The 16,693-nt window shown below is 46.2% G+C and overlaps 1 protein-coding gene across 1 annotated transcript; it reads left to right on the forward strand.

The window, feature by feature from the left end:
* The first annotated feature begins 15,445 nt into the window (after positions 1 to 15,445).
* On the forward strand, positions 15,446 to 16,008 carry SNRPF (small nuclear ribonucleoprotein polypeptide F). Its single transcript, XM_019544013.1, has 3 exons — positions 15,446 to 15,600; positions 15,681 to 15,806; positions 15,907 to 16,008. Exons 1-3 carry the CDS (start codon positions 15,598 to 15,600, stop codon positions 15,973 to 15,975), a joined length of 198 nt encoding a protein of 65 aa, XP_019399558.1. The 5' UTR covers positions 15,446 to 15,597; the 3' UTR covers positions 15,976 to 16,008.
* The last annotated feature ends 685 nt before the right edge of the window (positions 16,009 to 16,693 follow it).

Consider the following 16,693-nt stretch of genomic DNA (forward strand, 5'->3'; position numbering starts at 1 on the left):
AAACTTTGATCACTTCCCTGTGATCTAGACTTGCTGGAACACTACAGAAAACCACACTGAGGAAGACTATTATATCCCCAAAATAAAGGATTTATTTTCTTGCAAAGGAGATTCAAAATATCTGCTTTGATATTCCTAAATAGCTGTTGGGGTTTTGGGGTTTTTTTTTTAAAGCTGCTGATTTTGCAACACAATATGTAACAGAATACAGTAATATGGAAATTATTACATTATTACATCTGAATATTTTTCTACAAGCCCATAACTTCTATGCTGGGAACCTAGACTTAGGCACTTAACTTCACGTTTAGGGACATAAATAAAGTGGCCTGCATTTTCAGTGGAAAACCTAGAGCTGCAGTGGAAATAAAGGTGGTTTCAGTGATGCAGAAAAGATGAATTTAGGTCACCGATTTCTGCTGAGATAAGTATGTAATATTACAAATGTTTGCAGTATTAACAAGAGTCTGTCTGCTTGCTTATTTAACAATGAAGCCATTGCACTCTTGTATGTGTCAAAACTGGTAGAAAACAAAATATATTATTACCAGGGATCTTGGTTTTCTCTGATTAAAAATTGTACGTTAAAAATTTCAATTAAAGTTAAATACCACTATATATATAGGTGTCAATTGAACACAATGTTTTATTCATATATTTACAATTTTAAAGCAATTTGGAAGTCTACCAGTGCCTCAATCCCTACAATAAAATAAATTCTAAATACCTATACATTTTGGTAATTGATTTGGGTTTTTTTATGATGTCTGTGTGCATGCATGCATGTCCCTGCAATGAGGGAGGGGGAGAGATAGAGAAAGCAATGAGGGAGGGAGAGACTTTGCGTGTGTGTGTTCATAGGGCAAGTCCCACATGCAGACCCCACCATACACATCCACCCACACCCCCCTTGCACTGCCATATGCACAGACCTCCAAAACCCCTCACACACCCCAGCCAGCCTCCCCTTTACATAGCCCCCCATAAACCCCATACCCACCCACACCCCAAATATCCACACACCCACCCACATGCTCCTTCACCCCACACCCCCCACAGACACATCCACACCCACACCCACACCCTCCCCCATGCCCCACATACCTGCACACCCACAGCCCTCCACAATCTTGTATCCACCCCTATTCTTCCCCCTCTTCCTCACAAAATATACAAGCGTAAGACTTCATTTTAAGCTACTGTGCTATCACCTCTATGTACACTACACAACAAACATGTAAATCAGGACAAAAATATTCTTTGAAATCAAATTAATGAATGTTGTAGATGTTCACTTTTTAGAATATAATTTGGTATTTTTCTGGTTCTGAGGTGGCAAAACCCCTTGCTGAAAGGAGTATTTCCAGGGCAAGTGGAGGGACTTCTGGTGGCAAAGGTTAGGGGCTAGGGGGTGGGACTTCTGGTCACAAGATAGTGACCAGAAGGCAGGGCAACTGTCAGGGGACAGGCTACCCATGTGGCCCTCAACAGCTTGCCAAAACTCAGTAAACCCAAAATAAATGCCCACCCCTGCCCCAACCACAGCTCCCTGCCCCCACCATCCCTTCTAGAGGGGACCCCCAGCTGCCAAGGCTAAGGGGCCAGGGACCCATGTCTACAGCCCTTTGCTCCCCACCAGCAATGCCTGAGCCCTGGCTGCCACAGCCTGAGTGGGGAGCAGAGTGCAGAGCCTGGCTCCCCCTCACCTACAGGCATCATGGCTGGAGCAGACTCATGGGGTAAGCAGTTGTGGGCTGCCAGCTGTGGACTTGAGTGTGGTGGGGAGCAGCTCCCTGCCACTGCATGCACTCTGAGGGGGGCAGAGAGGCATGTGCCCGCCAGATCTGTGCTCAGAGTGGGTGCAGGCTGCCTGCTGTGGGCTCAGGGCTCCCTGCCCTGCTGCCCTCCCCTGGGGCCTCTGGGGCGCAGCAGGCAGGACCCAAAGCAGCAGGGCAGAATGGAGCCAGGCAGAGAACCTCCTTGCCACTGCAAGCCCCACGCTGCCATGTTGAGATACCCCCTGCCTGCCCAGCAGCAGCAAGGGACACAACCCTGCATCACCATTCCCACTGCTGCTGGGCAGGCAGGAGGTGCATTGACAGGGTGGCACGGGGCTTGCAGCAGCAAGGAACTTCCCTGCCTAACCTTGCTCTGCCCTGCCGCACCAGGTCCCAACCACCAGGCTGTGGAGGCCCCAAGGGAGGGCAGCAGGGTGGGAAACCCAAGCCTGCAGCAGGCAGCTCACACTTGCCCCTGCCCCATGCACAGATCTGGGGGACATATGTCCCTGCTTCCCCCTGGAGTGTGTGCAGAGGCATGGAGCTGCTCCCCCCCCAGCCCATAGCCCCATCTCATTCTCCACTGGGGCCCAGCAGCCATGCATTGTGGCCCCTGGCCACAAGCCCTATGCACCACCTGGCTGGGCAGCAGCTCCAGCCCTGCCCAACTCCCTCCCTCCCTATAGGGGCCTCAATCCTCCTCTCCCTGCCCCCCGCTGCCCCTTAGCTGAAAATTACTACCCCCAGCTTGCAGAGCAAGGGGAGAAGTGGAGGAAGAATTGTGACTCAAGAGGAAATGTTTCTGACTCACAAATGTCTCCAAGCACCACTCCAGGGATGGTGTGTCTTATTAGACACCACCTCACAATACTGCTCTGGGCTCGGCTGAAAGTCCTAATTTAGCTCAATGCAGCATTTTAAAACATGGGCCTGTAGGACCAGATGAGCCCCCATTGTATTACTGCAGTGATCAGACAAGTCCCAGTTTCTTTTTCTTCTTATTTTCACTTTGACCACAATTCCTGACCTAAAGAGACAGAGAAAACATACACAATATAAATGTAAATTAGACCCAGAACCTTAAAATTGGATTCAGTTAGCTTAATGGCAGACAGTGTGTGTGTGTTGGTGGGTGTTTGTGGGTATGTATGTCTAGTGCCCTCGCATCTTTTTGAATGACTATGATTTTATTATAGTATCATACAACCCTCTACTGGTTTCCTTTTTTTTTCTCCTATGCATTTTGTCATACTGGCAGTTTTTCTTCTCATGTATTCTTCACTGAATCACCATATGTAGTAACTCTCCTCCAAGAGAAAGGGATTGCTGAGCAGTGTTAGTTCTCTGTCATTCACCCCTCCACTGCCTCAAATCTTGTTGTCCCGTATTATTTAAGTCACGTTAAATTGATAATGGCAACGCTTGGCAGGAATTGACTGTATCGTAGTCTAATGAGTTGTCAGAATTTCTGCTATGTCACTTGTCTACCAAGCAGGTTATTATTATGAAGGCTGTCAGTGGCGGGTGAGGATGGGGTAAGCAATACATTCTCCAGTCAGCAGGGAGCTGAGAATCTGTTCACATGGGATCAGCAGGGTGCTGTGGGAACATGCCTACCCTGCGAGCATGCACCAGGGACTACCATTCAAGAGAGCTCTCTGGGTTCACGGAAAGCTCAGTGAGATTTCCCCTAATGAGCCTTAGGAGGGTGTTCTGCCTGCCTGTATGTCTATAGTGTGGCAAAACAGAGTGGACATTCTAATACAATAGTAGGCTTAAATTCAGCTTCTCACCAAGGCCTAATTCATGGGCAGAACAGCATTTATAATACCTATGGAGCGGAAGTACAGTAGGTCATCACAATAACTAATTGGAGCTGACAGTTGCGTATCTACCATATCTCTGACCTATTTACATGCAGTCTTGGAACACAGGCATTTCAACATCCCATTTCTGCCTGCCCACAGACAGGAAGACTATTTTGTGTACCATGGGGCTTTATATGTTTACAGAGCTTGACCTACACAAATCAGTAAGTCCTTGCAATGCCTTCTGTAAGGGAAGCAGAGCAGTAAATGCTGTTATCCTCCTGTCCTCAGTTCCCCATCTGTAAAATGGGATTAATGCTGCTTCCTTTTTCCCTGCCTTTGTCTTCGGATCTCTTCATGAAAGCAGTTGTCTCTTGCTGTGTTTGTACAATGTCTGTTCCAAGCTTGCCTGAGGACATCAATGCCTACTAATGGAATAACATCACCAGTGTTTCTGTTTCACAGATACAGAAGTTGAGCCCAAATGCTTATAAAATTTGCCTGAGGCCACTTGCCAAGCCAGTGGCAAGGAGTGCAACCAGGACCCAAATCTCTGTACTCTCAGGCCCATGCTTAGTGTCCTAGATTACCATGTAAACAATTACAGATTGCTAGTCTGCATCATCTGATTTTATGTAGGTGGGAAGATCAGACATCCTTCATTATAAAACAACCTATCTGCCTACTACATTAGGTAGAGAGATTGCTTTTGAAACATGCATTAAATTAGTATTTAGTTTTCCATTTTACAAGAGTCTTGCATCACCCAAATAAAGTCAACACCCAGAAATCTTAAGAAAGAGCCTGTTAGCTACTTTAGAGTGTAGTGTATTGAAACCTTAATGTTAATCTCCCTTCTCAGTGTAGCATTCATCAATATCAAGAATGCCAATGATAAAAAATACAGTTGCCTTATGTAGTCCTGTAGAAAGAAATCACCTGAGAGTGGTTTGTACTAACTTGGGGCTGCTTATTCTTGTTTTCTTTAGGTCTGTTTTCCATGCTGCAACCCTTGACCCATCCAGCCTCTCAAACAGCTGATATTATAAAAACATTGAACTACATTTTATACTCCTTTGGCCTCCTACTCGTTCCACAGTAAAGTTAGTTCCATGCCTGAAAATAAATGTAGCATAGATTAATTTGGGTGGTTTAGGAGGCTATAATGCTGCTGAGAGTCAGACAGATATACTATGCACTTTGTCCTTACCCACATAGGAGCACCTTAGTTGGTATTAATTGGCACGTTCATGTTCTCATGCTGAGTATCAGTATAAAGTCCTAGAAGTAGAAACCAGTCACCAAGGAAATTACCTATGATTTCTCAAAAATATTTACATTTAAATATTTTATTTTTGATGTTTGAGAAGCAAAAATATGCCACATTTATGCTCTAAATCCCCTCACTAACAATGTGGGAAATTCATTTTTAAAAACCCATTAAGTGAAACACACATTGGTAAAGACAGATCAATTTGTTATGGTGGTACGATCACAAAAAGATTTCCTAGCATGCAGCTTCTAATTAGTCTCTCAAAAAACTACTCTGCTTCACTTACACAGAGTACAGTAAATGTCTACATAAATGCAGAAGGAATTAGATAAATAAGTTTTGTTCAAATATGGCGATCTTTAGGAGACAAAGATGATAGGAGAATGAAATTTCTTTCTTTTTCCACTCATACTTATCATGTAGCAGGTCAGTGTTCCCTTATGAAATACAGTAATTATGATAAAAAAAATTCTTCACTTCACACTTCAACAATCTTCCAGCCATACAAATGCATTCATGCATGCATGGCTGTCATTTCCAATCCAGACAATTTTTTATAAGCTTTGGTTTTTTCTGAGGTGCTGCCAGCTTGAGTGACAGCCTTGATACCTGCAAATAAATGGTTAATCTGTTCACCATTGTGCATGTAATCACTGGTCTCTAAGCCGTAGCTGAATTCCAGATTTTTTGGTATCTGAAATGAAATTGTTAGTAACCAAGTTATGTTAAATATCAATATTAGAACAAAGAGAGTATCAAAAAGAAAAAAAATATTGTAAAGACTATAGCAGATATATATACTACATCTCACATTTAAGACCTTAATTTGATGTCATGGATACGTTTTGTTTTTTTTCAGCACCATACAGTTCTCCCCTTTTCAGGTCCCCATGCATGAGTTTAGTGGCAGTCTCCCCTTGAACGTGTTGTGGCCACTGTTAAGTATATCAAGTACGGTACATTTGCATTCTAAATATACCGAGTGATGATACGTATTTCCAAAAGTCTTCTTCTCATGTCCTGTCACTACGTTCAAATCCAGGTCTGGAAATGGGCACATATACTATTGCTCAGTCTGTAGCCTTAGTGAAGTGCATGTTTTCCATATACATGGGCACTAGGCCCATAGCAAAAGAAAAATGAATAAAGAAAAATAGCAGCCACAGAGAATAACACTTAATACATACATTACAGCTTTGCTCAGGCAGGTTTCATGTGCCTGATTTATACCTTGGAAGCACATAACCTGAGGTCTTCTTCACCTTGATAGTATTATAGAGGTTCTGTTTTTTTCATTTGGATAGACTATTATTTTTCCTTCAGCATCAATCATACAAGCATATTTTCCACTCATCAAGCATTAATTTTGACCTAACACACACGCACAAAAGACAACCTAACAAAAATCAATTTCTGTTTTCTTGATAGTATTTCATGGCCATGAAGGGATGTCTTCTGAGGGGCTGCTGAATGTAGGGTTGTCAATATAGACCCCACTTGCACTTATGGAAACCACTAGCAGACCAGAAGAACTGAGGTCCACTGTATCATCTACTCTCTAAAGAATTGGCACATGAAATAAAGCTACTTGAGCCTGATAAATTGTTCTTATTCACAGCTCCCAAAACAGGTAAAGGGAAAACAATCAAGTCCAGGAAGAGACTGGTATCTTCAAATGTTCCGCCTATTTTGTTTTTTATAAATATTTATTTAATAAATATAAAAAGTAAAATCTATTAAGGATGTGCGAAACAGGCCATATTTGATTCGGATTTGGGCCAAATTGGGGACAGTGATTCAATTCGTTGATTCAGATCACTGTCCCTGACTTGATTCGGCTGAATCCGAAGAGTCAATTGGTCATAGACACAGCTTTAACTGTTTTTTCCTACATACCTCGAGGTACCAGGCATGGCTTGTGAATGCTGAGATGATGGGGCGGATGGAGAGCCCCACAGAAGCGTGGACCCCTTCCCCTCCCCCACACCCCTCTGGCTTGGCGATCAGTGCATGGGGACCCCGGCTACCACCCCAGACCCAGGAGGCACCAGTCACCAAGCCGGGGCGGGGGGCACCAAGCGTGCTCCCTGGCAGACCCGGAAGTGGATCGGGAGTGCTTCTGATCCACTGCTGGGCACGCTGGGGACCTCCCCGCACTCCCGTGGGATGCTCCATCTACCCCAGTATCAGCATTCATGAACTGCCTGGTACCTTGAGGTATGTAGAAAAAACATTTAAAGCTGTGTCTATGTCCGAATCATTGAATCTCTCCAAATCTCTCTGAATTGACTTGGAGGGTTCTGATTCGATGCGGAGGGATTAAAGGGTCTCTTGATTCGATTTGGATTCAGAGATTTGGCCACCAAATCTCTGCCAAATCAAATCAGCAACTGAAACTTCGCACAGCCCTAACATCTGTTTGTTTTAGTTATCTGAAATTCATCCATCATTCTTGATGGGCAATTCACTAGTATATGGATAACAGTTTAAACAGCTATTGATTGTTTGGCAAACAGAATACAGTAACTTTAAATCTAAGCTCTCTGTAGTGTAGTATACTTTTATGGCCACTTTATACTCATTTGTTCTTGTGCCAACGTTGTCCTTTTAACTCAGCAGTTCCCAATCTGTGGTATGGGTACCACTAGTGGTAGACAGACAACCTGTTAGTGGTATGTATCAAGAGTTTTATTATAATTACTTTATATGACAAAAGTTTGCTGGTGGTACTTAAGGTTGTATCATTTTAAATTGGTAGTGTGCAATCTGTCAGAGTTTGGGAACTGCTGCTTTAGCTCTTTTCGCTCTTTTATTCCACGCACATCCCACCATCTTTATAAAGAGCAGATTCCCTCTTAGCATTTGTTTTTCTGGACTAAACCAGCCAAGCTCTTTACACCATCCCTACATTGCTCATTATAGTGAAGCATAGACCTATTCAAGCTAGTTCTTTAAATAAACATAGGTCCTGCAAGCCATCTAGCCATGGTAGCATGGGGCTGAGAAGCTGGATTTATTATGGCCTGGGTGAAGCTCCCTGCTGTCATGACATGAATACTTCTGTTGTTTAAGCTAGCTCATTTAGCTCAGGTATTACTACACTGAACTAACTACAGCATGCAGTGTAGACCTACTCCTAGGTCCTTCCATCATATACTCTTATGGTTGTATAGTCTTCTCTGTATTCATGAGTAGGTTTCAGATTGCAGCTGGGGAGAGGAATGGAAATGTGTACTGGTCAGTTCTGAGGATCATTCTAGTCTTCTCCTACTTACTCTTTTAGCCCTTTTCACTCTCTGCAGAGTAACTTGCTAAAGTGGAAATTAGCAAGGAGGGAGAGTCAGGAAAGACTAATGACACTCCTATACTGATACAGTGCTAAAAATGAGCTATATGCATACTAGTCAAAGAGGTCATCAGGGATCTCATAATACTATAAGATATTATAATATGTTGGTTGCACCTTGGGTAAAAAATGCTTATTAGAGAAAAAGGGTCAAATCTTATTCTGTTATTTCAGGAAAAGAAACTTCTATAAATTGTTAAACTGAAACTAAATAAATTATATACATTGTTTGATTGAAGGTGCTGTTCAAAACTGAAATAAAAAGTTATCAGAAAAAGGGAAAGAAAGCACTCATATAGAAAAAATAAAATACATGTTAACTATGGCTGGAAATGAGTCACATACCACAATATGTACAGCAGTCTTACAGGGTAAGTCTTTGATATCTGAGGGCTGTAGGTTGTAGCTGTGTTGGTCTAAAGACATAGGCAGACAAAGTTCTTTGGGTGAATCTGGTATTTTTTATTAGACCAATTTAAATAGTTGGAAAAAAAAAATTTAAACAAGCTTTCAGGTCCAAAAACCCTTCGTCAGGCTGAGGAAGTTTTAACAGTTGATGTGTGCTCTTCCTGGATGGAATGAAAAGTAAAGAAGCCAGAGGCTGGGGTGGTATGCATACAAGATAGGCAGTCTGCCTACAGGTGAGGGAGGGAGGAAGGCTGGGACTAGAGACAGGGCAGGGGGAGGGGTGCAGTGTGGCCTGTCAGCCACTTCTGGGGCTGCAGCAGGGAGCAAAGCAGGGGGAGCTGTCAGAGGGTGCAGGGGTGGGGGGGAGCATGGCTCTTGCTGCTACAAGCCCCCTGGGAGGGCTGTGGCTATACCAGCCTCTTCCTGGGGGGGCTGCCCCAAGATCTATGCATGGAATGAGACACCAGTCTCTTCCCAGTGCTCCTGGTGTAGCCCAGCAGCCCTCCCGAGGGTTGCAGGCCCCCAGATCTGCGCACGGGACAAGAGCAGGCTGCCACCCACCTGGAGCACAGGGAAGGGCCTGATGTCGCTGCCAGCCCAAGCCTGCAACAGCAGCTGACTCTCATCCCATGCACAGATCTGGGGGCATGCACCCCCCCAGGAAGAGCTTGGCACAGCCCCCCAGCCCACAGCCTTTCTGGGAGGTGTATAGCAACAAGAGCTGCGTCTCCTCCCCCCACCCTCCCTGTACTCACTGATAGCTCCCCCAGCTAGCTCTGGCTTCAGCCCTGCCCCAGGTGCTGGGAGCTGTGAGCCCGGGGGGTGGGGGAGCCAGCGGGAGAGCCTGACCTCACTCCCTGTGGTGGGCGCTGTACCCAGCCATTCCACACAGGCCCACCGGGTTGCAGTCGCTACTTGGGGGTGTGGGGCTCCCAACTCTGACCCTGGGTGGGGGGTAGGTGTCAATACCAGTGCCAGTCTCGGGACCGGGTTCCCACCCCTCCACATCCAGCCATGCACCACACCCCACTCTGCCCAAATACCAGGGCAGCCCAGCAGCAGGCTGCTGCAGCAGGGGGGAGAGGTGAGAATGCAGCCAGGGAAGAAAGGCAGGCACCATGTGCTCCCTGCCACTGAATTTCCGGTTAATAGAGTTTTCTGGTTAATAAAATCCCAGATAACAGGGATTTTACTGTATTTATTTTTATGAAATGGGGCTGCTATACACAGGGGGAAAAAAGTAAAAGGTGAGTAGAATACATAAATCTCTATGTGAATATGTCCATGAAAACCAGTGTTTAGAAGTTTTCAAAGAGTAAACAGGAAGGTGAAGAGGGGCATGTGTAGAGGCAAAGGTGAGAGCTGTGTCATGGTCTGTATAGAGATGTTGCAAAGTGGGTCATGCTTTGACCTTTGCATGACCCATTCTTTAGAGGACTGTCACCACCTGAGACCCTACCCATAACATAGTGTTGTGTGCAGAAATGGTGCCATGTGCTCTACTTGAATGGGGCCATGAGCACCAGGACTATAAAAGGGTGGTGATTGATAGCTCATGGGGTTTTTTTTTAGTGTGTCATGTGTGTGCGCGTATGATATGTTCTGAGGTTTGGGTGGTATGTGTGATGTCCAATTAGAGGATGAAGGTTCCTGGGTGGTTTTAGTCAGTTAATTGTCGTAAATCAGGAGCAAGTATCTGTGAGTGTTTGGTCCTCAGTCAAACTGAATGCCAGGAGCATGGAGTTTCAGCCCAGTCGCCATGGCCTGAGGATATGTGAGGATATGTCCTCTACCACAGGACTACTCTCAGGACAGGAAGAAGTCAGCTTCTCAGTATTCCCCACTGCGTATGCAGTGCGCAGGTGTAGCAGCCTCCCTGTCCTATTACTGTATTACCCTATCCTGTCTCTCCCTCTCGCAGTTCCGTGAGGTTTTCAGTTGTTCCTCATGTTGGATCTACACCAGAGGTTTTGTTCCTTTATAGCCTTTTGGGCTCCATTCTATTGGCTGTTGAAATATAACTCCCTATTCCACTGGTGTTACTGGTGCTCATAAGTGTTTTAACATCTGTGATATTTGTGTAAGGTTATTCTAAATAAACCATCTTATTAATGAACTATAACACCTGTGGTTCTGTGGAGTGATTGGTTAATTAGTCAATTTAGTCCTCAATTAATTCTCCGGTGCATTTTACTGGTGATTAGATATGGGAGGTTAGGTTGTAAGTGGTCTAAGGGGCGAAGTTCCACCCTTTTGTTGACCGGACCCTGCAGCTGCTATTTCAGCATAGCAGTAATTAGGATCCTAATTTGTCCAGGCTCAACAGATGCATTGCACTGCAAGTACTGCGGCACTGAAGTCAGTTCTCATGCCAACAGGATAAATGAAAATGCAGAAAGCAAGTAACACATTAAAATTTAAAAAAGAATGGAAGATTAGGGATAAACAGGCCATATCTTCAGCCTTTAACAGGGCATTAATGCAAGAAAGAACCCAACACGACTGTGTTAATGAATTTGTGAGTACTGTATGCCTTGCTGGGCAACCAGTTTCTTGAGGAGGAACCAATGGGTGACTGTGTGGCAATACTGTCCAGCAGCAAAAACTCTTCCTAACGCAGACAACTTCACACATAAGTATCTCAGAGAAAATGATGAAGCTCTAGTATCTAAAGTGATTGAAAGAATTAGTGGAATGTGGTGTCCAGTTTGATTTTTGATGAATCCCCTGATGTGTTGGACCGCCCAATTCTCAACCTTTTGTTTTCATTTTTTGATTTCAAAGCCATAAAACCGCCACCATTTTGTGCAGATGTGACATTTATCCCTTTTACTGATACCCCAAGCATCCATGCAACAATAAATGCAATGTTAGAGACATGAATGCCACATGCCCCTGGTGGCTGGGGGGGCATGGTGAGTTCCGGCAGGCGGCAGTGGCACTGTCAGCGGTGGGAGTGTGGCAGCGGTAAGTGTGGAGCTGCTGCAGGCAGCTGTGGCACTGTCAGTGGCAGGGGATGGTGAGCACTGACCAGTGGTTGGCGACCACCCACAGATGCCACCTGCAGCTTCAGCAGCGGCCAGCGGCAATTGCGGACCACCAGTTTAGATGCCACCAGCAGTGTTAGCTGCAGGAGTGGTGAGCGGTGACCACCCACAGGCGCCACCAGCAGTGTCAGCGGTGCCTTTTCGTAGGGGGTACACTGTCATGCTCAGGGGGTGCACGTGCAGCTCCGCGCAGCCCCTACACATCACCAATGGTTAAACATGTACCAACTGACTTAGGGAAATGTGGCCACCACTAACACAGATTCTGCCTCCTATATGGCTAAGTTTTCACGGGAGACAAAACTCAATCACTATTACAAGTTACTTGTCTCGCTCAATTCATGTTGTGTTATCATCAGCCACAGCTGTTGAAGAAATGAGAGATGTGGAATCTCTTGTCGCTGGACTTGGGGCTGTTTTCAAACATGTAAACAAGCTGAAGGCTTTGTTTTATAAAGTGCAAGACAACTGCAGACTTGACTGCTGATTACCAACTCCTGTTGTGCTGCTTCGGCAAATGGGTTTCTACCTGGCTGCATGTCATGTAAATAAGACATGGACTGTGCTAATGCATATTTTAGATCACCCTGAATTTGTCGGCACTAAAGCAGAAACTCTGAAGAGACAGGCAAATAATCTCAGTGACCACCAGATTCTGTGCACCAAGGTCTTGTTCATTATTGAGAAGTTGGATTCTCTGTCTGAAATGCAAAAAGCAATGGAGTTCTCCCCTGTTCCCGTCAACACAACATTTTCTAATACAGATGTTCACCACATACTAACAAACAAAATATCATCTGAATTGAACACAAAAGCTGCAACAAAAACGTATGGCGAGAAAACACAATTGTTTCTTAAAATCCTTCTGACTGTGGAACATGAAAGAACCAAAAAAGCTTTCAAAGATGTCAACACTGTTCTCTGCAAAAAATGAAAGGCAACTGTAACGTGTAATTTAAACCACAAAGTGTTCGGCACCAAAGATTGTTTTTGGACTGTCATCCAGGTGTTGAACCCCTACCTCAAGGTGAATTTTGCAGCAGACTATGACCACTATGCCAGAGTGTTTCAACCATTTGCCACCAAAAATGAAATTTTGCATCTTAAAAGTGAATACACTACCTACATGAACATGCCCATCTATGACAATGTGGAACTGGATGTGCTGGCTTGTTGGAATACCCAAGACACACTTCCCAATTTTAGTAAAGTTGCATGATGAGCTTTGAGTGTACCCCCCTGGATCAGTGGATGCAGAATGCTTATTTTCAAAACTGGACTACATCCAAGAGAGCAAGAAGCTCAACAAGAGTGAGGGTACAATTAAGAAAACCATGTGAGCCTACGCAAACCAGGATTTCTGGAAAAACGATTAGTTTGATGGGACACGAAAAGTAGGTTTGTATACAAAAGTTTAGCCTAACCTTGCTGTTCTTTGTTGTTTTTCTAATAATTCAAAATCAGTTTATGAAAACCTGAATTTTTACACAAAAAACTTAAGAAAAAGAAATATTGTTATACAAAGGTTGGACTTTAATTTTTTTAAATCCTTGTTTATGGATACTACGATAGGGAGTTATGACAGTTATGACACCAGATGATGCTACTTCTGGCAAGTACAACTATTTCTTGCTGTAATACAAATGTAGAAACCGTTTAAACATGTGTATGAACGATCAGCATACTAAATAGTATACAGGTTTCCTTTGATTTACGCGGGTTCTGTATGGGCCATTTGTGCCAGTTAGCAGGGATTTGAACTGAACAATGGGTGTAAATCAGTAAAAACTGAATGACTTAAAAAAATCAGGGAATTTATCATTGAAAAATGAGTAAAAACTGAGAATGCGGAACACTATGAATTTAGCAGTGAGGAAGGGGGAAGGAAAGAGTGAACAGCAGCAACATTTACTCCCTGTGCTCTGGAGTTGCACACAAGCAGGTGCTCTGGCCAGACCCTGCCCTAATCAGCTGGTGAGCTTGGAGCTCACTGTGCATGTGTGGCACAGCCAAAGGAAGCAGGGAAGATCTGCACTTTGCCCTGCTTCCGGATCTGCTACCGTTTGTCTGTCCTAGATTCCCAGCACGAATGCTGACTCCCAGTGGTCTGAGCACACCTTTCCCCACAACTCCAAACTTGCGGGCAGTCCGGTATGCTGTTTTTCTCTTCAGTGACACGTGACAGTCAAAATAAAAAGTCATACAAATTTTACAAGGGCTCCACACATTTGTCACTTTAGACAGCACAAGAAATATCCAACTTCAGATAAAAGAATCCATGCTTAGGTGCATTTGGAGCTTATCGGTTTATGAATGGGATAATATGGTACGGTTGCCTGAGATCCAAGAGGACTGAACCCAATTCTCTGTTCCTATTTCCCTGCCTCATTTTCCTCACCATTCAGGAACTTTCTTTGGGCTTAGGTCAGAGTCCCCTAAGGGGGTTTGGATCTCTCCTCTCAATTTCTTCTCTTGTCCCTGTGCCATCTGTCTCCTTCTGTATTTCTAAAATGGCTAACATCACCAACTCTTGAGGAATTCCTGTGATTCGAAGCCAGCTGCACATTTCTATTGAGAAGTCTCTGTGAAAGCGCAGCTTCCACATTCCTTCTGTGCAATGCCCGATTTCTCCCCCTCTTTGACATGCGTACGGATTCATTTACTTTTCATACAGATCACTTTGTGTTCCCCAGTGCATGATTTCAGCTCCAACTCATTAGTGTCAAAACATAAAAGAAACAACAGCACATAAAACAACAAACCTTTGCCAACAGCAGGAAACAACAGCTGACTATTGAGGAAGCCCCGTTATTTTTTGGCGCAGCCTCCAGTGTTTTCAGAGCCGCATTTCTGAAGGGCCTCCCTTGACTGAGGCTGCACACCATTTGCACAAGCAACTGATGGCTCCAGATAAACGTAAAATATCCATAAATGTACTTTCCATGATTTCTTTACAGTCCTCATCACCCCTTCCTGGAGATTTTTTCCTTCCTAACTCAGAGATCTCATCTACAATGGAAAATATTCATGAGGATAGCTATACCAGCAAACTCCACACAACTTATACCTATTTCCTGAGTGAAAAGGCTAGACTGGCAAAAGCCTTTTTTATGCTCCTATACCTGTCTCTACATGCACACAGATACGCTATTTCAAGAAAAAAATGCCACCGAAATCACTCCAAGGTAGCTTTGCCCACTTGGTTTGAAGCCAGCCAGAGCAGGACCTTTACCCACTGCATGAAATCGTTGAGGATCTAATTTTACTTGCCAGTTGTGCCAACCCAGGTTAAAATATCAGCCGGCACTGCCTACACAGGGCTATCCGCCCCCGGGGCTCTGCACTCACTCTGCCAAGGCTCTAATACTGTCGTGCTGGTCCTGCGAAGCGGCACTGACGTAACGACTGCCCTACCAGGTCCGGGCCCCGGAGGGGCGGGAGGCAGCGGCTGCGGGCTGAGGCTACAGCCACCCCCAAATCGCGGTAGCCGCCCCATAGCCCCCTCCCAGCGCCCCCCGGGCAGCGCCTGCCCCCTCTCCACCGCGCCCTGCAGCCACCCGCGGAGCGGGGCCAGCGAGCCCGGGGCTGTCCTGCGCACGGGATCGCCCGCTCCTCTCCCCTCCCCTCCTCTCCCCGTTACAAAAGTAGAGGCGCAGGACTCCGGACATTACGGTACCCAATCGCGGGAGCCTCGGAGTGTGGCCAATGAGTGCGCAGCCTACCGTTGGCGCGCTGGGCCCCAGCTCCAATGGGCGCCAGGACTGGGCGGGTCGAGAGGAGGGTGAAAGGTGAGAGGTCCCGGCACGCTGGGCCCGGAAGTGTGGTTGTTGGATGTCATTTCCGCCTCTTCCATTCCAAGCCTCCGGCGGGCTCACGTGGAGCCCAGGAGCAATTTTTTGTTCGTTGGGCGCCGTCGCCGTTGCCGCGCCGCGTTGCCATGGTGAGGGCGGGGCCGGGGCCGGGGCCGGGGCCGGGGCCGGGGGGCAGCGAGCCCGCGCTGACTGCCGCTGTCGTCCACAGAGCCTGCCGCTGAACCCCAAGCCCTTCCTGAACGGGCTGACGGGGAAGCCCGTGATGGTGAAGCTGAAGTGGGGCATGGAGTACAAGGGCTACCTCGTCTCTGTCGATGGCTACATGAACATGCAGGTCAGGCTGGGCCCCGCGGCCGCATGGGCTGAGGGGAGATGGGGGACTCTGAGGTGGCTCTAACACGTGTGTGTGTGTGTGTGTGTCCGTGTGTCCCCAGCTGGCGAACACGGAAGAGTACATTGACGGCGCCTTGTCGGGCCACCTGGGCGAGGTCCTCATCAGGTAACTTGGCGGGTGCTGGTGCCGTGAGGTTTCCCGCTCTGGAGGGAGGTTACAGCCCAGGGGAGCCCGTTGGCTGCCCAGAGCAGAAGTGAAGCACATGGGTGCCAGTGTTGGCCAGGCTGTTGCAGCCAAGGGTGGGCAGGGCTGGGCCTGTCCCTGCACATCTGGATTGGGGGCTGCTCTGTTTGCTCCCCCCAAGTGTCTGGATCCAGGCTGCTTCAGCCTGACCCCCTGCAGGTGTCTGGTTTGGGGCTGGCTGCTCTCTTCCCCTGCATATGCACACATACGTGTCTAGGACATTTTTACATGTGCTGTGGGATGGTACAGGCACTTTAATTGCTGAGCCATCTTAATGAAAAGCACCAGCGTGTTGCACATTTGGGGGCGTGCGGCAACCTTTGCAGAAAAAATGGTAGCAGGGCACTTTGAACTAACGCTCATCAAACGTGACTTATTTCAAAGCACCCCGCCACCATGTTTTCAGCATGGGGACACCGACGCACATGACATGGGAGGCTACTGAAGCACATCAATTTCTGTGCTTCAGCAGACTTGATTAATCAAGTTTGCTGATGTGAAGCTCCACACGTATATAGGAGCCACTGCACTGCTCATCCAGAGCTACCTCTCTCCCCTTTTCCCATGTGGCTGGGTCAGGGCTGCTCTGTTCCTCCCTGGATGGGCAAATCAGTCAAGCTATGCAACACCCCACAGCTGGATTG

Source organism: Crocodylus porosus, unplaced genomic scaffold (genome assembly GCF_001723895.1).
Source record: "Crocodylus porosus isolate Cpor-Errol unplaced genomic scaffold, CroPor_comp1, whole genome shotgun sequence".
Taxonomy (NCBI): Eukaryota; Metazoa; Chordata; order Crocodylia; family Crocodylidae; genus Crocodylus; species Crocodylus porosus.

What these genes read in the sequence shown, in the direction of transcription:
- SNRPF (XM_019544013.1), top strand. An exon ending in ATGGCTACATGAACATGCAG is followed by an intron (nt 15,807 to 15,906) that starts GTCAGGCTGGGC and finishes GTGTGTCCCCAG; the next exon opens with CTGGCGAACACGGAAGAGTA.